The following is a 27,262-nucleotide window of genomic DNA, read 5'->3' on the forward strand; positions in this document are numbered from 1 at the left end:
ATGACTAAGACCATTGACAACAACTCCACTGCGACCTAAATATATATATATTTTTTTTAAAAAAAAGGTAGCATTAATTATTTGGTTTTATCTGAAATATCAAACGTTTTAATCAATAATAAGTATGAATATAATCTTAATAATTGAAATTATTTTTAAATTTAAAATAAAATGACCCCAACACAGTGTTTTTAGTGCGGCTTCCAGGAGAACTCTTTCAGACACCCGCCTCGCATCATGGTGGGTAATATGGTTACTAGAAAAAGACACTTCGAATAGGGGTGTAGGATAAATAATTTTGTCTTAATCTTGGCATAGATCGTCGTGAGTAAACCAGTCGACACCTTCTTTCCTCCATTTCAACCCCATTAAAAATGTGCTCTTGTTTGTTACCATAGTAGCAGACAACCCCAAACTTTCAGTCTGGAGGAGTTCTCCTCAAAGCCGCACTAAAAACATCTTTCTCATACCATACTTAATATCAAAATCCTACCTAATCTTATCCCTACCTAATTTCAAAATTTTCACAACACATTTACAAAAAGTATATATAAATGAAAGAAATTCGTTAGTTTTTGTATAAAATATATGAGTATAGCTTCAACAACAGAAATTATGCATAAATTAAAATATATACACAAAATAAAAATAAAAAATTATACCAACACGGTTTTCCCTTTTTTACCACTTAATTCCAAATTTGTAATTATAAGAAGACAAAATGGCACATAGCAATAATCAAATAAAAAATTTAGCAGCACATAACAAAATTTTGAATAATTAATTTCAATTAAAAAATATACATAACCTCAAAAAGTTCAAAACATTTTAATAGTGTTTGTTGATTTAAACCAGCTTCATTTAAATCACGATTTCAATCATGATTAAATCAAATGATTTTTTTAAAAAAAATCTTTGATTTAAATCAATTGATTTTTTTTATACATATATTGATTTTAAAAGTTAAAAAACAGTGTTTTAAATTATTGATACTTTAATTATCTTCTTTTCTTAGTTTTAAAATTTATTTTAAACAAATTGCTGCATTAATTAATTTTAGTTAACGAAATCGCTTTCTTTCTTGATACGTGCCACATTTGAAATTACATTTTTAAAAATATTTTGATTCATGAGATTGAAAGTACAGATAAAAGTAAACATTTAATGCTCTCTTAATATAGACTTGCATACTTGTTGAAAGTAATTAATAAACATGAACTTTTTTCAAAAAAAAGAAAAAAAGAAGATATAATGTTAATTAAAATTCTACCTTTTGATTGAAAAAGCATGGAATTAAAATCTACATTATATTTTATTGGTGGAAAATGTATATTTCTAAAGCTTGAGGTTATATTAAAAAAAAAAAAAAAACTACCCTAATAAGCCAAACATAGAAAAAAAAAAAAAAAAAGGCTGATGAATTCAGATATTTTTTTCCTGATATAGTGTCATTCTTCCTTTTCAAAGTCTGTTTGAAGCAGTAGGGTTATTAACTGATAACAGGTATTTTTTCTCATAATATGTTTACAATATCTTTGACATTATCAGATTTTCTATAAAGAAATTTTGTGAAAAAAAATTCCAATGAGCACATAGATTTTTTTAAAATATTTTTTTAGCTTAACTTATCTATTTTGATATAGGATTAAAACGAATATTTCAACATAAAAGTAAACAGATTAAGTATTTATTTATTTTTTGATGAATGACTATATTTATAAGCACAATCTGTTACATTTATTTTGTCATTTTAAAAATCAAGAAAGAAAAAAAAGAAATACAATTTTAAATTAAAACTAGAGTTTTCTAATTGAAATTTTGTTTTAATAGTTAAAGAACAGCAGTCTGTCCAAGTCAAATTTACTACCGTTTAGTGGTACCTTCACAAATTCAACTTCAGGAAAAACTTTCACAAAATACTTTTTAATTTTATTTTTGCGTCTTGTAAGAAACGATAAATCCATATTTTTGTGTTGATTTTTTAATTTAATTTTTAATTTTCACAAATTAAGTCTAAATTTTCACAAAATAGGTACCTCCCAGAAAAACCTAGACAGACCCCTGAAGTATTCTTTAAATTCTCCATTTCACCTAGTCTTTAAATTTCATTCAAAACTACGTATTAAAATGAAAAATTATTTTAGTAAGTTAGAGCTTCCAAAATATTGTTATAATATAGTTTTAATAATAATTTAATTTTGATTAAACATTTATAAAGTTTTTTTAATCATAAATTAAAGTTCTTACGATGTATTTGAATTAAAAAAAAAAAAAAAAAATCTGATTTAAATAAAAAAAAATCTGATTTATTTGTTTATTTTTTTTTAAGATTTTCATTCAACTCAGGCATGTATCTTACATAAAATTTTCAAAACAAACTTATGAACAGAAGAGAGGGAGGTAAGAAAATTAAACAAATGGATAAAATAAATTATAGAGTACAAATAGTAACATGGCTTAATTTTCTTGAATTTAAAATCGAGAAAAAAATTTTTTTTTTCAAAGCATGATGAACATTGATTTTACCTATAAAATAACAAGAAAGATCTTTTAAGAGTATTGGCATTAAGAAATCAAAATAAATAATTAAATTTAAAAATAAAGAACAAATAATTTTAAACATTTCCAAAGTCTCATTTAAGTTTTACATGTTACCACCATACAATTAATAAAATTATATAGGAATATTATACAAAACTTTATAATTCTTGCCACTTGGCTTGAACAGAGCCTTCAATAATTTGATTAAGTTATTAGAGGGTTGCACATTTCAAAAGACTGTTAACAATTAAATTTATAAGGTAAACTTTAATACATTTTCTTATAATTTTAGACTTATTTACCATACAAAAAACTAACAAAAACATACATAATGCAAAGCAGAATATACTAATTTTTGTAAGAATAATGTTTGAGCTGCTAGGAGAAATAACATTTGCAGCCTTTTTTTTGGGGGGGGGGGCAGCTGATAGACTAACATAAACATTTATTTTAGAAGTTAAAAATATACTTTATACCAGTGTTTTCACTACAGCACGAGAAAGCGAGATTCTCGCATATTTTTTTCTTTTCTCGCATTAAAAAATTATTACCGCGAGAAATTCGCGCATTCTATAAATCAATTTCAATATTCGAGAATTTCTCGCATTTTGGAAAAAGCTTCGAATTACGCCATTTAGAATAAAATCCGTTTCGCTTTTGTCCCTGAATCTTTCATTATTTTCAGCATCTGCCCCATTATCTAGCTTCCCTATTTACCAGTATTGTTCAGAACCTTTTCGAGCAACAGAACACAACCACAGAACCCCTTTCAGAACACATTTCTCTGCAACCACGTGTTTACCATAGGTAAGGTTTCTTTATGTAAGACGTCTAAATTTTTTATGCACTTATGTAAGATGGACAAATGCACTTATGTAAGATGGACAAATACCTTGTAAAGGCAAAATCTTCTATGATGAGGCACAAAAAATATTCAATGCTTTAAAAAATAGAAGACGTTAAAAATGTATTATAATTAAGGAAATTATTTCTCTCCATGAGTTTTTGTGTTTTTTAAGTCTTTTTTTTTATGTTAAGAAATCTCACCCTGCTTTTGAGAAAGGGTGAGAAATTCTCACCCATTTTTTTTCTACGGCGAAAACACTGTTTATACTTACTCTTTTTTTTTTAACATGGTGAGAAAAAAATCTAATTAAGTTCAACGAGACTCTCACCCTTTTGAGAAAGGGTGCGAAATTCTCACCCATTTTTTTTCTACGGCGAAAACACTGTTTATACTTACTCTTTTTTTTTTAACATGGTGAGAAAAAAATCTAATTAAGTTCAACGAAACTCGTACTACACTTTAAGAAAGTATTAAGGTCTTAAACCTAAAGAAAAAAAAAAAGGAATCTATAATGTTTCTAAACCTGAATTTTTAATTGATACTGGCAAGGTTTGATATGAATCATATTTTAAGAGATACAGATAAGAATGGGGCAACGATTTTTAGAGTAATTTTATGAGATGCAAGAGGAAAAAAATGTGTATATTCATGTGTAAAAAAAATTACAAATTAACTAATGATAGGCATACCAGTAAAATATTTTCTAATGTTTAGACTTGACCAGATATGGCTTTCTTCTTGCCATAATGAGTCATTTAAAGATGTTTCAACAGGAACTAGACTTGTGTAACCTTGGCTGCTCAGCACTTCAAACACTAAACAAAAATAGTATAATTAAATACTAACAGCAATAAGAACAATGTATCAAGCACAAACAGACAATAGATTTCTTTTATCTCTGTGTTAAAATTATATAAACATTATTTCATGATGTACTAACCCTTCAAGCTTTGAATCCTTCTATTAAATAGTATTTCTCATGAAAGGGATCCATAAGTAAAAAGATTACTTGGCTGATCATAAACATGCTATTAAACCGGAAATCATACCAAAAATGGAAATAATTTATTACATTCAGGCTACAATGGATCCAAAATAACTTAATAATATAAAAAAAAGAAATACTTTTACAGAAAATGAAATAAAATTCAATTTTATATCATTTCTAATAAATGAAAATGTAGTTATAAATATATACTATAAACAGAATGTAGTTATATATACTATAAACAGAATCAATTGACAAAATTTATGTTCTCAACAAGCCACAGTGAAAAAAAAGTATTTCTTCGATTTTAATTATAATTGATATATAACTGGATAAAGATTAACAATGGGTAAGAAGTGCTTTAGAGAAGACATACAAAATTAATCTATTTTATAAAGAGAAGTTTTAACTCAGTAGAAAGTAAGTAGTAACTAGGAATTTTAAGAAAATTTCAATTTAGTAATAAGCATAAAAATTAAGAATTAATAAGATAAGAAGGAAGAAAGAGGACACTATACTATGAAGGAAAAATCCTTCATGGAAAATTCTCCTCCTGCTGCACAAGTAATTTAAAACTTCCAGCATGAAGAAAAAATGGTTCAAGTAAACCTAGAGTAAGCAATGTAGTTTTAAATATATATTTTTTTCAAAATATCAAATTGCAAACAGATTACAGCCAGATTACTGAGCAATATGCAGGGGAGAAGTAATCCTGTCATAATTTAATTGCATTTTGATATTTTGAAAGCATTTTTTCAGCATTTAAAACTTCATGGTTCACTCTAGGTTAAAGTGAACTTACTTTCCTCTAAGCTTTAAATTTTAATATGCCAATTTAATGAAACAAAATTTGTAATGAAAAGTTTTTCTCACAGAATGGAGTCTCATTATTCAATATAAAGCACTTACACATGTCCATAGTTTTAAATTTTAATAGCCTATAAAGGGTACTTGCAAGTTTTGATTAAACACAGAAATAATGCTGTTTTAAAATGTCCGTGCTTAACTAGTTTTATTTGAGGTAAACAGAAAATGAAATTTTTACGAAAGCTTTTCGATTATTTTTATACAGTAGTATCAAGTTTTAAATTTTCTGGTCATCATAAATCTCTAAGAAGCTTATCCAAAAATAACAATGAATCTAAAGAATTGCCTTAATTCATTAAAATAAGTAAAATTACTAAATACAGATTATAGATGTACAAAAATAAAAATTAAATAAGTGAGTTTTATAATAAATTAAATAGTAAGTTTATCATGTAGAGCTTTTATAAATTCCGTAAGACAAAGAAAAATGATAAAGTAAATTTCAAATTGTATAAACTATGAAATCTTAATAATTACAAAAGAAATATTTTTGGATATCAAAAACCACATTTTTGTACTACAGTACACATTTTACACAGTACACACACTTCACACATTTTAACTTACCAGTATGACCAGGAGGAAGTATGAAATCTCCAACTAGGAAAATATTCTTCTTTCCTATAAGGCACCAATATTTTAGCATAATAAAATTATATACATTAGATATGCATGTTATATAATATACATTAGAGCTATAAAAAGTAAAGATTACACTTTAATTTCCAAAAAAGCTTTTTTCAGAATTCATAAATTTAACAGCAACTTATAATACTATATCATTCCTTTCAACAAGGATCAACAAATTTTCCGTCAATCATGAAATATAATATTAATTTAAAGTAATTAAGAAAAAATCAACAACGTTGAATGCTGTAGTGTAGATATTCAACTATGACGAAGTTGCTTCACTTGCAAGCACAAAAAATAAATAAATTGTTTACTTTTTAAATTAGTAATTTAATACGATGTAGAGTTCATATAATTAATAAGATTTCAACTGCTGGGAAAAATAAACAGCCAAATCTTTGCTAAATCAACCATGCAGTTAGCAAAAAAAAAGTATATATATTAATATCATTATCTGCTTATTTTTATAAAGTAAAGTATCCAAATAAAATTATTACAATAGATACGGCTTTAGTTAAAAATAGTTGCATGTAATTAAACAGATACAATAACACAGTCTTATACTTAATAAATTAATAAATACAATGGAACTCCGGTTTCACATTGTCCGTTTCAAAACAATATCCAGCTATTTATGTACATTTTCTGCTGATCCATGAAAATTCCCTAAACTGATGATGTTAAATTATCCCGGATTTTATGTTACACTTTTTATGCACTATATGTCTTTCCATAAAGTGTGCACAAAATTTTACCGAGCATTCCTCCTTTTGTCTTTTTTTTACAAATAGACTTGTTTGTTTATTTGCTGTTTTTGGCTTTACCAACATTGTTTCTATTCTATTTTTTTTTTTTTTGTTGCTCCTCTGTCTGTGAGAGGGGACCTTGAGTTAAAAAGAGAAGGGTGGAAGGATGGGTAAAGCGCAGGAAGGGTGGTAAAAAGAAGTACGGGAGCTTAAATTGTAACATTTGGTGTGGAATGTTTTCCAGCAAGCTGCAACCTTTGAATCTTAGAATTATCCAATCATTTAATGAACATTACACTAAACAACAAGTTAGGTAATCATTTCTTTTTCTTGATTGCGGTAACCTGTAAAATGCTCCTACAACAAAAATAAATGTTCCAGAAACTCAGAATTTGATTTACACAGTGTTAGACAGTGTTGATTAAAATGCAATACAAATGAGTTTAATAAAGCTTCTCGGGATTAGTTGGTTTGCGGTATCCGATGAGAACATTGGCACATAGAATAAAATTGCATATCTGAAGATCTTTGAAGACACCTATGTTGGTTGCAAGACACACCCCATTACTTTTCAAATCCTTCAATTTTTTTATTAAATACCAGCTCCCGATGATAGTGATAAAAATGGTTAAGATGAGCAAAAAAATGCCAGAGAATATTCTCACAACTAATCAAGATTTTGAAAGCATAATAACATTTTCCAATGTAAACCAAAAGCAAATTTGTAAACAATAGTACACTTTAAGAGAGATATTGGGTAATTGAATCTAAAAGCAGAAAACGTGTAAAGATTACACACTTTCTAGTAGTTGATGCTTAAATGTCAATTTTTGAAAAATATACTTAGATTTTTTAATCTAGATTTTACATTATCCCCGCTTTGTGCATTTTTTATTGCCAGTGATGGAAAATGTAAAATCAGAGTTTCACTATAATTAAGTTCTTACCTTGTATTTTTTCTTTCAGTTGTTCTAAGATTGAAGGAAGGAGTTTAGCAACATAAGTTTCAGATACTAAACTGAATGATATCACTACAAAATCAATGCCTTTCACCTTGAAAACAAATAAATATATCAGCACTAATGAAATGATATACATTTATAATGACCAAATGATGATCATGTTATAAAATGAATATAAGAACCTTACAATTAAGCTGCTTCATAAATCACATAACTGACGATGTGGGCAAAAAAAAAGGCAAAAATTGTATCCGTATACTTATACAGTTTACGATTTTAAAATACAAAGAATCATTGAAATTTTTCAGTTTTTTTTTTATCCTTTGTCAGTTTTTACATTAGGTTAAATTTTTTCTAAGCTGTAACACCCCTATGAGAATTAAAGAGTTTCGTTCATTGAGTAAAATGAAAGAAAAAATGAAAAATTAAATGTATAAAGAGTCCATTGTTCTCAATTCATTTATTATTCATTTGTGGTCATAAAAGTTTTTGCCATTTTTCCAGGACTATGAAAATGCAAATACAAAAACAGTAGCAAGAACATGAATATATGTAATGCAACTAAAAAATCAGAATATAAAAAAAAATATGAAATTGCATGAATTTGTCAGCCAGACACTAACAAATTCAAGCACTCAAAACAAATTTATTGCTTCATGTGCTCAATTAATGCACAAATAACTTGTTCATGTGTCCAAAACAATCCTTTCAGATGTGATTTAAATTTATTGCTGTTTTAGATTTGTTTTATACAACATCAACTGTTACAAACTTAGTAAAAAATTAAGTCTCAAAAATGCAGTAGAGTCGCGAGTATTCGAGTTAACGTGGGCCACGATAAACTCGGATAACCCGAAAGCTAATGCGAAATCGGTTAAACCAAAGAGTATAAAAGGGGAAATAAAAAGAGTAGGTATAAATGTAATATATTTAACAAACACAAAATTTAATAGAGTACACCAATTCATATTATAATTAAAAAGCTTACATAAAAACACTTAAAGAGCATACTTTACGAGAAAGAAAGATTTTTTACTTAAAAAAGTTATTGTTTTTTGCTTTATATTACTTTGGCGCTTTTTTGCAGCAATGTTTTGCCCTTTTTTTAGTTATAACAGGAAGGCTGGTGTCACCTCTTTTTGTTGTTTTACATATTCAATAGCTTTTAGTCCATCTGTATGAGAGATTTTTATATGTTGATTTTCATAGTCACTGTCTTCATAGATTAATTTTCATTATTGACGATATTAACGCTCATTTCAACGGTAAACTCGTGTTGTCTGTCACTTTCTTTTCCTGAGAGTTTGGAAGATAAAATTCAGGCTTTTTTCGGTGGTAGTTTTGAAAATAAAGAAATAACTAGAACAAAAAAAATATTTGAAATATTTGATAGCTCGGTTAACGTGGAAGATCAGATAATCGGGACTCTACTGCAATGAGATTACTCGTGTTTAGAATGGAATACAATTATTTTAAGTAAGAATAGAATTCTGCTTTTTTAAACAATCTTTAGAAGAATGTGGAAAGTAATGTTTAAAAATCTTTTTATAATATTTTGTTGTACTAATAGTTGTATAGATTTTACTGCTATTTACTGATCCCTATATTTCTATTTGCATCATACAACAACAAAATCAAAGGTATTTTTCTCCATTCAAGTTAACACTTGTTGATAACCTCTCCAAACTTTCACTAGCCCTGTCCATTGATGCCACGTTTTTTTAATTAAAATTCTACAATCCATTGAATAATTTTGCAATATTTCTCAATTCCTCCGTTTTAAATTACTGAGCATACAATATTTGAAAGAAAAAATAGCAAATCAAGAAATTACTTAACAATACACTTTTAAAAGGAGACATTAATTTAATTTCTTTTTCAAATTAAATTATTTTAAAGCACAAAAAGCTCATTTGCAAATAATATTAAGCTGACACTAACTTTTGGTATATTACTTTCAAGCAATGAATAATAAATATCAAGCATCAAAATAGACATATTTAACTGCAAATGCCGTGGAGGCATGATTGTAAAAGTGCTGTAAATTCCTAGTGCGTTTGAATTTGTAGTGAATGAGTGAGCAAAAACTTTTTGTTTTATTTAGGGAGCACTTTTTTAAAAGGTACTGATACAGCCATATAAATAAAATAAAATATTAAGCATTATCTCTTTTTATAGATAAAAAAGATTGTGAGAATTTAACATAAATCGAGAACAAAAATTTTTGTGGTGAGAGAAATAAAACAGCTAAGCAAGAAAAAAAAAATTTAAAAAAATAAAATTCGCAACAGTGAATTAATGACTTATATACTTGTATTGAATTAAAAAGTTAACCATTACATTACTGATTAAGAAAATAATTAAAAGTATTTATATTTGATTTTTATAAAATTTGATAAAAACTAAATAAATATTTCAATTTGATGATAATAGAATTAAGAATGATAAAAAAACTGATGTTATGAAATCAAGAAATTTTAAAATCTAGGAAATATGTAATGCTAATAATGGTATCAAAAATGCATTCACAGTATGTATAGACACCAGTGCCTCTGCAAATTGAGTCCTCCGCCCGAAGAAATTATTTGTTTGAGCAAAGAACTCATCTATCTTTAAAATCTAACTGAGTGCAGAGGATGCAACATGTTAATGTTGACACTCACTGTGAACCCACCCTTAGTTATAATGAATACAGTTTTAAATATATTTGTAAGATATTAAATGAAATTTAGTTTCAAAATATCAAAGATGCTTGTGAAAACATTAACAGATATTTTGTTGTCTTAGATTTTAATGCAAAGATAGTTATAAGGAGATTAGTGAAGTACTAAACAGGTTTCAGTTAAATCTCTGGCAAATGGTTTCAAACTTTTTTAAAATTCTTGGGGTTCACTCAATATTATATTGATAGGAATTTTTATTTTTATTTCAAGTTTTTTAATTTTGTTCCTTTTATGTTCATTTTTACTAAAGTTTGCATTACTAAAGTTACCATGCATGTACTGATAAGCCACAAAATTAGAATTTACTTAATAAAAAAAAAAAACAATTTTTAAACTATCTTATAAAATAATTGCACTTCAATGCTGATCTTTAACAGGGTGCGTAGCCAAATTACTCAACAAAAAATAAGCACCTTTTAAGCACTTTTCAAGTACTCAAATAATATTTTTGAGCACTTAAAAAAAACACAATTAGGTAGGATTGGAAAGTTTTTGACAATTGACGATTTTATCTAGTTTTAACATGCCAAAATATATTTTAAAAAAACTTTCAGCATTGTTTTTGATAATTGTCAAAATTTTTTAATCATAAAAATCAAATGGAGTGTTCATACAATACGGACTGACGATAAGCAGAAATAGATTGGGGTTGAATTAATTGGGAAAACGTTGAATAGAACAATATGAACATCGTCTTTCTGCATAATTCGTAGCGAAAATCAACATGGTAAATGAAAAATCTCATTTTAGAAAAGGGAAATTAAACACTTTTTAAAAACACTCAATGAAAAAAAGCACCTTTAAGAACTTTTAAAAAATGAAAATCGAAAATAAACACCTTTAAGCACTTTTTAAAAACGCTACGCACCCTGTTTAACAATGAAAGCCAATATTATCAGAAATAGCAAAATATTTTTGCACTATAAAAAAAAGTTATTATTTAATTTCATTTAACAAGTTCTCAATAGCATTTAAATATAATATAGGTGATAAATATTCAAAAACAAGTAACGTAAAATTATCCACAGACAAATGTCATTTATATTATGATTATATACATGATGGTATATTATATACAGTATGCTTATGGTGTTGCAGCAACAAATTAACAGAACACAGAGTTTTAAACTTTTGTGAAATTATTTTGTTTGAAAAAGTTCAACAAAGAAAAAGTAATGAATTATTTAAAAACATATACTCTTTAACTATCACCAAAATCTAGAAAAAGTATTAAATTTCAAAACCAAGCTTAAGCAAAATTTTATACTTTTCACTTGTACTTTTTTGTAAACATAAAAAGCACTATCAAGTATGGTTAAATTACTAATGTTTTTAAAACAATGTTATTATAAGTATCTTACTTTATTTTAACAATTATTCTTAAACTTGTAAACCTAATTTACACTTGAAGCAATTTTTGTTTAATAAATAATGAAGCACAAGAAAAAGAATATCAGAACTTCTAAGAGGGACGCTGAACCATTTGTGGATAGCGGACCACAAAAACTAGAAAATACCATGCTGAAGTGAACTTAAGTAGCACCAAGTTATAAATAAAAAAGAGGGGTTATTAATGTGACACTATTAATGACAGTCTACAATTCCTCCGTAGTGATAATACAAAGATAATACTGGTACATGAGCACATTATGGTAGTAAAAATCTATCCCACCATGTTTTGCGGATTTTTCAAACTCTGATGGACTACTAAGATGCATTCAGAGAAAAAGAAACCCAAACAGATAGCTATTTTTAATGAAGGAAATCATACCAAAGTCATGGAAGGAGAATACTCTACACAACAAACTGACTTGACTGTTTAGACCATGCAACGCACACACAGCTTATTTTATTAGTCAAGTGCAAATAATAAGAATATATAAATAACAGTATTTAAGGCAAAAAAATAAAATCTAAATAAATATATGGGTGCAAGATTACTAAGCAATATTTTAGGACTCATTTATAGGAATATGAAAGAAAAAAACTATTAACTAGCTTTTGCTAATATTAAGAAAAACGTCTGTTGCATAAGTAACAATTAGAGAATAAGAATAATGTGATAATTTTTTTAAAAATATATATACGTATAATATTCAAGATAAGCATAGTAAAAAGGCATCATAGTCGATTTGAACATTCCTGATTTTCAAATGGGTCTTTGTAGCAATGTAAATGAGTCGAGGAAGACCGTTTTAAACAACTATAGTTTGGAAATAATATTTTTTGCAAAAGAAAAATAGATAAAAAGCAACTTAAATGGTATAAGTATGTGATAGATTGATTAAATGAGCAAATCATAACATTAAAATAATAATAAAGAAAACTTTTGCTATGCACTGAAATAGATTTAAGTCATAAATATCAATAATAATAATAAAAATATATACTAGAATTCTACTTATACTAACATATTTATTGATAATATTCAAAAAATAATAATAAGTTTAATGATGATAAATTAAAGCACAAAGAATATGACATAAATCAAAGTTCTTATTAAAAAGTTCTACAATAACAGATTATTTCAAAAAGTTAAAAAAAAAAATTTAGCACAAAATACAAACATTACATGAATAAAAAAATATTTAAAAAAAAACGCAAATAAATATATACCTGCACACTACTTTTACTAATACATTTATCAACAATATTCAGTAAAATCATAATAAATTTAACGATAATAAATTAAGGCACAAATACTGTAGAAATCGAAGCTCTCATTAAAAAGCTACAATAACAGTTTGATCTAACAATACTGAATTCCAATGAGTTGACAACAAAAAAAAATAATATTAACTTTTGCACAAAATACGAACAAATACCAATAAAATTGTCAATCAATAAATTCCTCAACAATATTTCTTTAACCAACGTTAAATCAGAGTTATCTTATCCACCTTTCGAGAAAAAAATTTCTTTTTTACAATGTTTGTATACAGTGCGTTAAAATTTAAAGATAAGATTTCACAATAAACTTCTACATAAACAGATCATGAGTAAGATTTTGCGAATTCGCGTAAATGTTGTTCAGTTGCAAAACAACTATTCTTGTTTATGCATCTGCCAGAAACCAATTTTATAATAATTAAGTGCTAATATTCTAGTTCAGAAAATAAATTCATTATCAACATAAGCTATATTATTTTTGAGCAAGAGGATTTAGCAATTTCTTACTTTTGAAGTAACTTTTATAAATCCATTTTATAACAAACAGACTTCTTTCACATTTCAAAATTTCCAACTTTCTATCAAAAAAATAAACATTACTAGGATTGGGCAATAAATTGATGTATCGGAAAATATCGATGTTATGCAATCATCACCAATCCGATGTTCGGATTGACAATTTTTCGAAGCATTTGGAAATTGCAATTTACTGAATTGTATACAATGTTTCCCGATGTATCGTTGACTACACGTGCGGTGTTGAGCATTGTTCCCGATAATACATCGGATGTTTCAAGTGCGCGGGAAGAGCACTTCTCCCAATCATGACATAGATGCCTGGACGCTCGCACAGAGATCTCATAGTTATGGAAGCGTTTTCTTTTAATTGTGAAAATCCTCTTGATTTTTCTTTTTTTTACAATCAATCCATCTGTTAATTATTTTTTAACCACAATTTCTCAAACATCCACGTCTTTAAACATTGAGAAATAATTATCATTGTTAGAAATTAAGAAAAAATGCAACATACTAATTGCGAATCGTTAATATTTTACTTTTATTTTAAGATTCGTTTTACTCTTGCATGCCTTCCTTTCCTTTTCTTTAATATATATTGATAGAAATGGACTTAATTTATGATAGAGAAAGGTGTAACTCGGATTGAGTTTATTTCAAGTACATAATTGTCTTAATCGATCAATCAATCAAAAAGAGCAAAAATTTGAATTTACGAAGTACCAAATGTAAAATATTAATGTACTGAAACATCGCGATGCATCAAAATATTGGGGTGTCAGCGTGAGGATACATTGCAATGCTAAAACATTACATTTCCTTTCTAAATGAAAAGTAGTTTCAACAAACAATGCTTAAGAGAGAGAGATATGCATCAAATTATAATTTTGTTGAATTTAATAATTTTATAGACTTTTTGCTTACAAATTTCTGATAAAAAAAGATCTAATACAAATTAAAATAAAAAAATTTCTACTAATGCTATAAAAAATTTTAATGCAGGTCTGTTACTTATAACAATTTAAGAATGTTTAGGTTGATTATGCTACAATCTAAATCCAAAGGTAAAATAAGTATTACATGACAATTTCATTGAATTCAAAAAGAAATTATATTTAACTATCAAAATTTGAGTCATGTGTTAAATTATAAAAATGATATATTGGACATAAATTTAAACTTTTCTATTAACTGTATAGGTTAGCTATTATTTGAAAATTTCATAGTTTACAGCTTTATATGCAACACAAAAATAAAAAGCAAAAACGAGATTAACATACCCTAAAACTTCCAAAGAAAGGTTGACAGGTAACTGTTAGTCCCATCAATTTCTCGGGAGGTATATATAGGACAGCAGAATCTTGTAACTGTAAACCGTGACTTGTATCATAAAGAAAACCATTCAAAAGAGGCTGGAAAATTTTAAAGAAAACAATAAATATTTTTTTCCAACTATGCAAGATGTATATAAGTCAAAACTAAAATGAAGTATTAAAAACAACAGATATAAAAACTTCTTAACAAAAAGATAGTTTGTCTTTTATATATATATATCTGCCAACATTGGAGAAATAAAATAATAGAGATTTTACTAGCGACATTTTTTGGGCTATGAGTAAAGTTCTGATACATCATGCATAATCATGCAAGTTAAAAGAAGAAATTCAAAATAATATAAATATAATATAAGCTTATATTTAGTGAAGTAAAAAATATGCTTACAAATCTTAATGTAAAGAAAATTCTTTTAAACCACTATTTATAATTACTTAAACTATAAATGCTCAACATACTGCAGTACTGGCAATAGCACCATCTGTCGAGGAATAAGAGATGCACTTTTGACTTTAGCAGATGTTTTATTATTATTATTTTTTTGAGAATATACAGGTAAACAGGAGTTAGATGCAACATACAGGAGTCTTCGTTAAAAAACAGGAGACTTGGCAGGTATGTATATATATATATTAACATAGTTAACTTTTTGAAAAATATTTTTCGCTATTGCATAAACAAATATTAAAGACCTGGTNACAGGAGTTAGATGCAACATACAGGAGTCTTCGTTAAAAAACAGGAGACTTTGCAGGTATGTATATATTAACATATTATATATTAACATATATATATTAACATAGTTAACTTTTTGAAAAATATTTTTCGCTATTGCATAAACAAATATTAAAGACCTGGTTTATAATGGGTAAAACTGGTTTTTACCAAGATATAATGAACAAAAATTAAATGTAGATTTACAATAGTGTCAAGCGGACATAAATACTTATTGGCAGCCATGTTTTTTTGTCATTTATTTAGAATTAAATTACAAATAAACACATTTAATTAATTTTATTACTGTTGTATTAATTACAAATTCCTCTATACTCTCTCAAATTTCTATACAGCCATATATTAATGCCCGAATGCTCTATTTAGGTAAACATTTTTGTAAATATATCCATTTATTTATCAGTATGTCAGATTTTGAAGTTTTTAGCAAAATATTAAATCTTCAAAATTGTAAGTCTAAAAAATGGGATGTTTGGTATTAACATTATTATTCACATCTTAAACAGCACTTCGCATGTAAGGTTTAAGGACAGATATTAAATTAACACTTTTTTAAAAAAAATAATTAAAAAAAATATGATTTATGCAAGTCTTGAAAAAAAGACACATTTTTTCCTTTTTTTATAAAATGTGCATGAAGTACATGAAATATTGATCACTATATGCTAACAACACATATCTAGGAGATCTATTTTGCTTTTGCTTTAACGAAGGCAGACCATTAAAAAAGAGAACTTATGCCTTATTTATGCCATCATTCCAATACAAAAGAAAACAAGATATTATGAAAATATTAAAAGTTAAATTACCAGTAGGGCGAATTCTCCAAAATCCACTTTTTTTCTTTAAAAAAAAATTTCATCCAATTAAAACTTTCACTTCTCTAACGAGTTTTTCTTCTTTTTTTTGAATTTTTTAAACAGAATCGTTAAAAAAAAATCAGCCCAATGTTATAATTTGAATTTAATGCAATTTTGCAAAAACTTTAAAGTCACTAAACAAAAAGACTAATCACTAAACAAAAAATTTCAATTTTAACAACATGAAAAATAAATAATAATTGTACTATTTAAAAATTTCATCAAGTCTATTTCCAAGTTCTTGGAAAAATAAGATCTTTAAATAAAATAAAATCATTGAAAGAAAATATAAAGAGAAAATTTGTTCCTGCAACTCGAAACTTTAATTTTTATTTCTATACAATTATGGTACGCCATATATACCTACATTTGCACATATCTGAATTTTAAATTAATGATTAAAACATGGTATAATAATTTACACATACATCATGATTATCATCCTAGGTATTAGACACTTTTAATTAGCTTTTTAAAGTTTAAATGTGTGCCATATCAGAAACATTTTTTGCCATCAAAAACCTAAACCTGGGACATAAATAAAAAAAAAATCCATGGCATAAATTTTTGCAATATTAGTTGTTAAAATAATCATACATAACATTCAATACTCCTTGTGTATGATCATTACACTGTTATAATATATGTGTAATACATTCAATATTATTACAGTGATTTTCATCTGTTATCAACTTTAATGAAATACAAAAAATATACTTTAACAATTCATTGCAAATTGGACAATGATAGATTGAATTGCTAATAAAGAAATAATGATTTATATGCAATCTTGAAAATAATCAAAATGCTTTCCATATTTCCAAGCCTTTTTTTTTCAAACCAAACATAACAGAAGAAAAAGATAATAACCACAATGATTTTCAGTGAAACATTAAAAATGCTTGTTAGTATTTATAAACTTTAATTCAAGCTAATTAAATCCAAAATATATAGGATTCTTTTTAACTCAAGACTTTGAAAATGCTGATAGTTCACAATGGGAAAATTTAAAACTATAAAACCTAAAATCGCAAAAAAAATTTCCCTTTTAATTTGCATAAAAGACGATTTTTAAATATATTAGGCAAATCATAGATGGTAGGCAATCAAAACTAGACATTCATTAATAAATATTAATTAAACAACAGAGTTTCTACTTGAATAATAAATATTATCTAATAAAAAGTTCATAAAAATACTATCCAAATCATCATTAACATTAAATTAATTTCTAAAATTAATAATTTTTACAGATATTAACATTAAACACTTCCTACTCTTCCAAACGAATCCAGAAGAAAATTATAAATGCAAAACATTGCCAACATTATGAATTAAATCTATTATAAGAAAAGGGAAAGTTTGTCTTTGTTTTTGCAAGACCAAAACAGTTTAATCTATCTGTTCAGGAGGGATATGTGAAAAATAATTCCTATAGGATCTACATTACACATTTAAAAAAATTAAACTGTTTTTTTTTTTTTTTTATCATTCAAAAAGATAACATCCTCGATGTTTGGTAGATTACAGCTCAATTTAATCAAAAACGAGTTTGAATTAGAATTTCTTGCAAGCTCTTTACTAATAATTTATTTTTAGTTATGTCAGGTAAGTAAAAGTAAGTTAGAGGTGGATTCAAAGTAACGTCACAAAAAAAATAAAATAGTTAATTCTGAGTACATTTTATAATAATCAGAAAATCTTAAAAATATTAACCACATATAATTGTACTCAAAATTATTTTATATATAAAATCGTCAACCAAACTATAAAGCATAAATTTTGTTATACTAAAAGGAATACATAACATATATAGGTTATACGAAAGGTTATACAAAAAGTATATAGTTTGGCAGTTATTGACCATACGTTGTTCTAACTAGGAAAACATAGTAAACATTTCCATCTACTCGGTCATAAAATGTTTTGATTTCAGTTTTTCAAAATTGAGAAACTTTTTTTCTTCCTCATTTAAAAAAAAAAAAAACTATGTAAGACAGATGTAGGGTAGTGACACAATCTTAAAAATTCATATGGTATATTTGGATTTTAGTGTAGCAAATTAATTACATATGCAAAAGACATTTTACATGATACGCATTAAAGTTACCTTATGTGCCAAAGGTGACAATAGCCTGACTAAATGTGACTAAAAGAAATTAGTTTAAAAAATATTCAGTCTTGGAAAAAAAATGGAAGATTTTAGGGTTAGGTGAGAAAATATGGATACTTAGTTTGTTTGAAAGTAAGGTTCAGAAATTTTTAAAATTATTAGTTCAATTTCAAAATGCAAAAGTCGGCATTACTGACAGCTAAGAGAATTACCAAAGAGTTTAAGATTTCAGTAATTTTCCTGCAGGTCTCAGATACCCTACTTTTAACTATTAAATAAAATATAGAATAGAAAAAAGAGAGAAAGAAACAGAAGCAAAGCTGCACTTGAAAAACATTTTTAATTTTGGCTAGTATCAAATTTTGAATAAAAATTCAAATTTTCTTTCTTAACTTTTTCCTTATGAAGATTCAAACAAGATAAATATTAAAGAAAAATATTCAAATATTTATGTTAAATTTAATTAAAAGAAGTTATTAAATAACTAGAATATTTTACATAAAGAGTAATACAGAATTCAAGTCAATGATAAAAGAAAACAAGCCAATCAAATCCACACTGAGTACAGTACAGAGTTGCAAACAGAATAAAAAAATTTAGATATTAAATTTCAAAACAAAGGTAACAATATAATACAAATAAAACTTTTTTCAACATTTTGCAATGTTAAAAAGTTTTCAAAATTTTATTATAAAATTAAAATATTAAAAGTTGTATACTTTTTTATGAAGATTTTCAACATTATTGCTTTGAGGAGGAACTAAACTATGCCATTTTCCACGATCACCTCTCCAACTTTGTACAGAATATAATTTCGGCTCATTCAACTCAGATGCAATCTAAAGATAGAATAACATTTTTGAAAGAAAAAAATAAACAACTTAAGGATACTAAATAAAGTTTTCACAAATGATGCAATATATATAAAGGAGTCAGGCTAATATGGTGACAGATGTCACCAAATTTCTATAAATGTCACTAAAATCATATGCATGAGTAAAAGAATAAAATGAAAGATGATGTAATAATTAATGAATAAAAGATGAATACATAAATAGATGAAATAATGAGTAAAGAAGGTGTTTAATAAATAATCCGAAGAAACTGAAGCGTCAAGATAGCTTCATTCAATTCAAAAACATACAAATTGGAAATAGATAGTCAGCATTTTTCAAGCTCTCAAAAATAAGCACCCATTTTCAAGTCTTGAAAATTGGCACTTGAAATATGCAGTACCATATATTTCCAATTTGTGTATTTTTAAGGAGAATGAAGTAATGAGAGTAGAACTTTATTTGCCAATAATTTAAAATTAATTCCTATTTTGTGACATGACTAAATTTGTTTCCCTAAATTTATTAAAATTTATTTTTTTCGTTTCAAAATTTTTCAAATGGAATTTAAAGGTGTTTGGTACAAGAAATTTTTCAATTTAAATGCCAAAATTTCAAATTTATACGTGTTGTGCTTTGCGCTTATGTACTAACAGTATATATTGTTCATCAATAAAACAATAGTTTTTGCTCCTGAAAATTAAATTTTTAGAAATTTTATATAATTAATTAATATATTTTGTTATTTTCTCTTTTTTCCTACTTATTTATTTGGTTGGTCTCATTATTTTAATCTGTATGCTGAATTTTTACTAATATTATTTTAGCTTTTTCACTTAATTTTAATAAATACTAATCTTTAAATCATTATGAGGTAATGGATCTATAATAAGGTGCTATAATTAATAATTTCTGATCTGTATTATATGCCATAACATGAATTATATAACAGTAAAATTCGCCAACCATATATATGTTACTGTGAATGACTGAAATCAAGACCATGTCTTCAGTGAATGTCAACAATCACAACAATATCCGAAATATTTGTTATATCCGATTTGATATTAAATTTTTCATTGATATTATTATCTTTATTGATTATTACTATATATCACATTGATATTATTATATTATATTACAATATTTTAATATCTCCTTAGGATAGATTAAAAAAAACATCAGTATTTGGAGTACTGGTTAAATGCATACTGAACAGTGGCACTTAACTTTAAAAGAACTTCAATGTAGGGTATACCGGGCAGTGACACTTATTTAGACTTAGTATATATTTCCGACATTTACCAAAGCGACAATGTGACTATCAACATTCATCGGTAGAAGTCAACAACCACCAGTTTCGATAATTCACAGTAACATATATCCACACATGCATATATGTATAGACAAAAATTGACTCCTCGTGCAGAGAAATCAAAAGAATTCTGTAGACAGAATAATAAAGGTAATCTTTTACATACATTTATAATTTACAAACAAATATTTTTAGAACATGTTTCAAAATAAAAAATACAACTGCAACATAATTAAATTCATAAAAAATACATTGTATTCATTATCCAGTGCTTGCAGTTTGGATTGATCCATACATTAAATGGATTAATAAAAAAAAAATTCTTTTTAACTATTTAAGCAAGGAGATTTAGTAATTCAGATTTAATGAAGTAAAACAATTAACACTAATGGTATTAAGAGAGCAATACTTCAAAATAACATGCAAATTGAAAAAAAAAAATTGGAGAATAGAGATTGAAAGTTAAGAACGTTAAAAAATCTAAGAATGTTTATAGAATACCACCAATTTTTTGTAACATTAGAGTTGTTTATAACATAGACTACATAACTTACCAAAAGCCTACAATAATCAATTCTAAATAGAGTAGTTCTTTTAAGACAATTTTTTCAAATACAGTAGGGAACCGATTATCCGGAACGATCGGGACCATCACTATTCCGGATAACTGTTTTTTCCAGTTTTCTGAATCGCTACAAAAAGCCGTTTTTTTATTGTTAAACCCAACTAAAAAAAAATTTTTTTTGGGAAATAATCTTAAAAAGAAGAAAAAACGATGAAGTAATACACTAATGATTATTTCCAAAATGATGGTAAGGTGAACATCTTTCAAAAAAGAAAGAAAAATTCTAAAATCTTATGAGGAAAAAAAAATTTTGTTTAAAAAATGGCGGGAAAATTTATCGAATTTCGTTCTGGTTTTTTGGTTTTCCGGTTTTCTGATTTCCGGATAACGGGTTCTGTACTGCAATTTAAAAGTTAGTTTTGTTAAACTAACATCGTGCTACATCATTAACTGGTTATAAGACACAACAGAAATTTCACTACTAAAACATAAAGGGCATTATATGAAAAGTTAGAAGTAATTTAAGATAAATCAGATTTTTTAATTGTTTATGTTAGAGTATGTATTGTGAAAAACACAAATACTTCCATATAATCCATAAAATGTTTCAGAGTATTGTGCTGTTATTTATCTACTAATAGAAATTCTGGAACTGACATGGAAACAATAACTTAGAAATTGTTATCTATAAAAAATATCTCCTTAGAAAAAGTGTAGCTTATTATATTGCTTCAAGCTTTTGATATGAGGCTAAAAAGTAATTTAGAATTGAATTTACACAATTAAATTCTATAAGAGCAGCACAGTTAATTAAAATTTAAATTTTTTTTAAAAGAATGCAATTATAAAAATTAAAATTTTTTACCAAAGATAAAGCTTCTCGAGATGCAACTTCTTGAACAGCCAACAGATTGATCCTGATAAAAAGATTTCATAACAGTAATTAGAAATATTTATTAACGTTAATTTTACTTAAAATGCATACAAAAACTATGTGCACATAAATAGCATATATATAAATCGCTATAAAGAAAATGAAAATTTTTCTTACATAAATTATATTCAAATATAATTTAACTGTAAGTTAAGAGAATAAGCTTTTTACTTACTCTTGAAGATAAAGTTGAAACAAAAATCAAAATTACGCAATATGATTTGACAATTACACACTGAGTGCTCTAACATTTTGCAATAATATATTTAGATACTTTTCAAAACACCAACAGATAGATTAACTCTGGGATCACCATACTTAAATATACTAAACATAAAAAAAAAAGAAATTGCTATAAAAGAAAATTAAAAATTTTCCTCTAAAAATTATAGTTAAATTTTATTAAAATATAAAGCTAAAGAGGAAAAGATTTTAATTAACTCTTAAAGATAAAGCTGAAACAAAGAACCATATTACAGAGCATGATTTGACAGTTATGCGATGCGTATTGGAATGATTTGCAATAAAATGTTTGGACACGTTTAAAAACACTAACAGGTAAGTGACCTGTGGGATCAATGTGTAATAGTATAACAATAAGTACAAATGCATGCTAAATATGTTTATCATCTTATATTGAGAAACAAACAATACTTGGAACACTCCTATATTTTATTGGTAATTGGAATATTTTATAGATTTAATTAGAATAAAGTACTAGTAACATTCACATATATTAGTTTAGCAGCTGTTATTTGGTTGAGATAAATATTTCAAATTAAGCTTTGTAATTCATTTAATGATAAATCAATAGAACAATGAAGCATTCACATTATGTATAAAAATTATTTTCTTAATAATAAAACTCTATTTGAATATATATTATTCTATAAGTAGGTAAAAAATAGTTTAAAAATACTTTTACTTCATTATTTAATAATTTTGAAAATGAAGGATTATAGTTTCACTATTCATATTTCAAATTAAAAAAAGAACAAATATTCATTAATAGGATAATTTAAAAACATAACAGCTGAATCTTAAATTGAACAAATAATTATTTTCATGGACTATAAGGATATGTGACTATATAATGGAAAAAATTGATTGTTAAATATTTAGAATACTTAAATTTTTCTTTTTGAATTCAACTACAGGAATTTGTAATGTAAGAAACTTAAAAGCTTAAAATACAGATATTATTTAGTGAAAGTAAAAAAAAAAAAGCTGATTACTCTTTTTAATTACTAGTTCTAAAAGAAATTAACAAAAATTTAATCTAGTAATATGATTTTCTCTTCTTTAGTGAAAAAGAACTTCATTTTTTATATTATTTCTGATTACAAATAAGAAGTAAAAGAAAAGTATTGCAAGAAATTTGTTAAAAAAACTAAAATATAAGAAGATAAAAAGAAAGTGGCCTATCTATGCGTAATTCCTATTATTTTGTGAGGAAAGAAATTGTCGTTGATTATGATTGTCTTGTGCAATCACCACCCCCAAGCAAACCTTATGCATGTTTTTGTTTTCTTTCTTTTTTTTAAATTTTCACTTAAAATAAAGTTGGTGCCTTGGCCATTACAGTTGACAAGGCAGATCATGATACAGAAATATCCCCCAATCACAATCAAAAATAATTTAGTTTCTAGAATACTTTCACAAGTAAATGCAACCATTTCAAATCATGACGAAATCCTAGAATAGAGCAAATAAGTAATTTCTCTAAAAATAAAAGAGAAACGAGAAAAGAATTACACATATTAATATTCTTGATGAATATCATTATTACATTAAAAACAACACATTCTTAATTTAATAAAAAAAATTGCACTACAATTTAATTTTACAAACTTTACACAGTTTTTTTTGTGTATAAAACATGACAACTAATAAAAGATATAAAACTCTAGAAAACAAGCAATAACAATCATTTCGAGCTTTCTCTTTTTCAAGATTTTTTTATTTTGCCTGATTGTTGCATAACTGGTAAATCATTTAGGCACATGCACAGATACAGTTATTTTTCAAAATGAAATAAAAACTTCAACATCAAAAGAGTGAAAAATAGCAAGCAAAATAAAAAATAAAGGAACAAGCGAAAAACAATCTTACCCATTTTCTAAGATAGACCGACAAATAACCTCTTGAACACCAGGATTTCTGGCTTTTTGAACAGCAAAATCCTGTAAATTCCAAGAACCCAACCTTAAAACAGGTCTATCTAAATAACTAGAATTCAAGGCATCACTGCAGGGTGGCCTTGTGACGAGAGAAGAGACTAGTTCATAAAAGTCCTTTGTACTAGGATCACAGGAACGTGACTTCTCCAACCCACTAGGGGCTGAATTTGTTCTACGATGTCCTATAAGACGTCTACCATAGACACAATTCTGAGGAATTTTGTTATGATTAGAAGATGAGCTATTTACAGAAGAATCTACAGTGAGATAGATTTTTACAACAGATAACCTATCAGGAGGAAGACCTTTTACTTTTGAAAGATCATCTACAGATTTAAAAGGTCCTTTACGTTCCCGATAGTGAACTATGTTTGCAGCCATCTCCTGAGTCATACGGCACACGCTCATCAATTGAAAGACATTGGCTGTATTTACATTCACGATTTTTGATGGGGTGGCACGAACTGAATTGTCAATAACTGATAAGGACTCCAAAGATTGAGTTAACGATGAATTATAGCTTCCATTACCTCGTCTTCTGTTGACACAGATCTCAGTTCTAAATTGTTCTAATTTAGTAGCGCCTACACCCGACACTAAAGCTAAGTCCTCCACTTTTTTGAAACCGCCTATCCTTTGGCGATATTCAATTATATTTTCAGCGGTAACCCGATTAATACCCGGTAGAGTCATTAGCTGTTCTTCTGTGGCACTATTAATGTTTAGAAGATCCCACCTTAAATCAGAATCCAAAACATGGAATGTTGCACTTAGGTTACCATTCTTCGAACGGTAAAACCTCTTAGTAGATCCTTCACGCATGAGGGTTAATTTTTTCTCAGGCACACTAACACACTGTCCCATGATCACGTCCCACAAACCAAGTTATGTGGTAGAAAACAGTGGATGCATTGTACACCCTAAATTAGAGAGGAAAAAATTATATTAGTAACTAACATATGAATCAGATGTAAAATTAAATGTCTATATAATTTCAATAAGTCTACTACAGGGCAGGAAATTGTATTTCTAGAAACATTAGCTGAACTAAAATTTTTGCTTGTTGCACTATTCTACTTTCACGAAAATGTTTTTAAATGCTATCAAATGTAAATTGAAGAACTTTTTGTTGACTAGAACCATAAATGAATATAGAAGCATAAAAATCGAAACATATTAAATACAATGATAATAAAGAATCAAAAAATAAGGATTCAAGGTTTCCTGAAACAATGGTTTCATAAGTGAAGGCAAGTGAATAAGCATTTTTTGTTCTAAATAGAAGAAAATGCTGTTGCTTGATTTTAAAACATTGCCTTGTGCTTCTGGATTAAAGCAGGATAATCCAAGCGTATATATTTTAATTTAAAATTCAACATTTCAGAAGATGAAATTTACTCGGTAGATTTAAATATTTCACTGATAGTGGAATTCTAATTGAAAATTTATTGCCCTTGTTTACCAAATAATGAAAAATCACTAAGGTTCACGCCAGTAGGGTGACAACAGTTGCTAAATGTTTGGAATCATGCCTAGGTGTCAAATTTGCCACTTTGAAATACATTTGGAATTTACAAAATAGAAACGAAAAATAAATTTTCTTTCCATCGCATAAAAAAAAAAATATTGCATTACTTTAACATGTGGCATGGAATTTCAAATGCGTGAAATTTAAAACAATAACAGAGAATTTTTTTAATTTAAATGGTAAAATTTCAAATTTACATGTGCTGTGCTTTGGATTCATGTACTTACATTATAATTGTTCATCAATAAAATAAAATATTTTGCTCTTTTAGAATTGACTTTATTTAAAGTTTTACAATTTTTAGACAATTAATTTTTTAATAAACTATTTTGTCAGTTCTTAGTATAACTGTTTTCCTCATTTATTTGGTTTCAGCATTCTAATCTCTATGTGGAATCTATTTATTAGCATTATTATTATTTTAGCCTTTTTACACTTAATTTTAATAAATATTAACCTTCAATTAACCTAATAGTGTTATATATGGCAATTAATAACTTTTGATGTGTATCATAACATGAATTATGGAATTGTAAATTGTCAATTTTTTCTCCAGTTTGACTACCATAAAGAGTTTTTGGACCACTTATGAATACCTAAGTGGTCCTAATAGACCACTAAATTTTCATTGATGGTATGAACCCTAAAACTCACTAAGCAGGTAAAACTAATTGAAATTTTATCTTTAAGGTTCAATGATAAAGGAAACACTGCACAACGTTTCTAAAGAGAGCATGTAAAATAAACTTGAACTTTTGTGTAAAATTGTGCATAAAATCAAAATTTTATGGAACAAAACTTTAATTAACAGAGTTTAATTGGAACAGAAAATATGTAAAATAATGATATTGTGAAAATTTAAAAGGTTAACTTTTCACATTAACCAGACTTTGATCTGTTTAAGTCATGCAGTCAAAAGTGACCAAATGAATTTTTTTATTTTTTTAACCATTTAAATAAATTTTTTTTTTTGGAAATATTAGAAGTGCATCATTAATTAAAGTAAAATACAACCTCGAAATTTAAAAGCTTTGGACTCTTAGACAGAATCAACCGAAATAATGAAAACACACAATGAAGTTGCACATTCAGTTTAAAATCTTCCCCTCTTGCTCTTTTTAATCTTAGATTTGTAACTTGAAATCCAGTAAATTAACTACTTTCCTTTTATCAATACAACTTAACTCCAATTTATCAGCTTGACATTGTAAGCATAAAAAAGATTTGTTTACTTAAAGGATCAAATAATTTACAATTGAGGAGAAAAAAAATTACAATAATCTTTCTTTGTGATATTCTAGAAGTACGTTTTGAAAATAGTAGTTTAGGATTTTGTTAAAAAACTTCAAACCAAAATAATAGGTAGAGCAGTAC

At 26.5% G+C, this 27,262-nt stretch overlaps 1 protein-coding gene across 2 annotated transcripts in view; it reads right to left on the minus strand.

The window, feature by feature from the left end:
- The window catches only part of LOC107437666 (endonuclease/exonuclease/phosphatase family domain-containing protein 1), a gene marked incomplete at its 3' end in the record, with an annotated part of 50,676 nt that continues 23,414 nt past the window's right edge, over window positions 1-27,262 (minus strand). For both annotated transcript variants that reach the window (XM_071182083.1, XM_043054281.2), the window contains 8 exon segments: window positions 1-35; window positions 4,078-4,203; window positions 5,811-5,864; window positions 7,567-7,672; window positions 14,771-14,902; window positions 19,253-19,372; window positions 22,112-22,163; window positions 24,293-25,280. In XM_071182083.1, coding sequence (XP_071038184.1) covers window positions 1-35; window positions 4,078-4,203; window positions 5,811-5,864; window positions 7,567-7,672; window positions 14,771-14,902; window positions 19,253-19,372; window positions 22,112-22,163; window positions 24,293-25,224 — 1,557 coding nt within the window.

The sequence above is a fragment of the Parasteatoda tepidariorum genome, chromosome 6 (assembly GCF_043381705.1).
Source record: "Parasteatoda tepidariorum isolate YZ-2023 chromosome 6, CAS_Ptep_4.0, whole genome shotgun sequence".
In the NCBI taxonomy this organism is placed as follows: domain Eukaryota; kingdom Metazoa; phylum Arthropoda; class Arachnida; order Araneae; family Theridiidae; genus Parasteatoda; species Parasteatoda tepidariorum.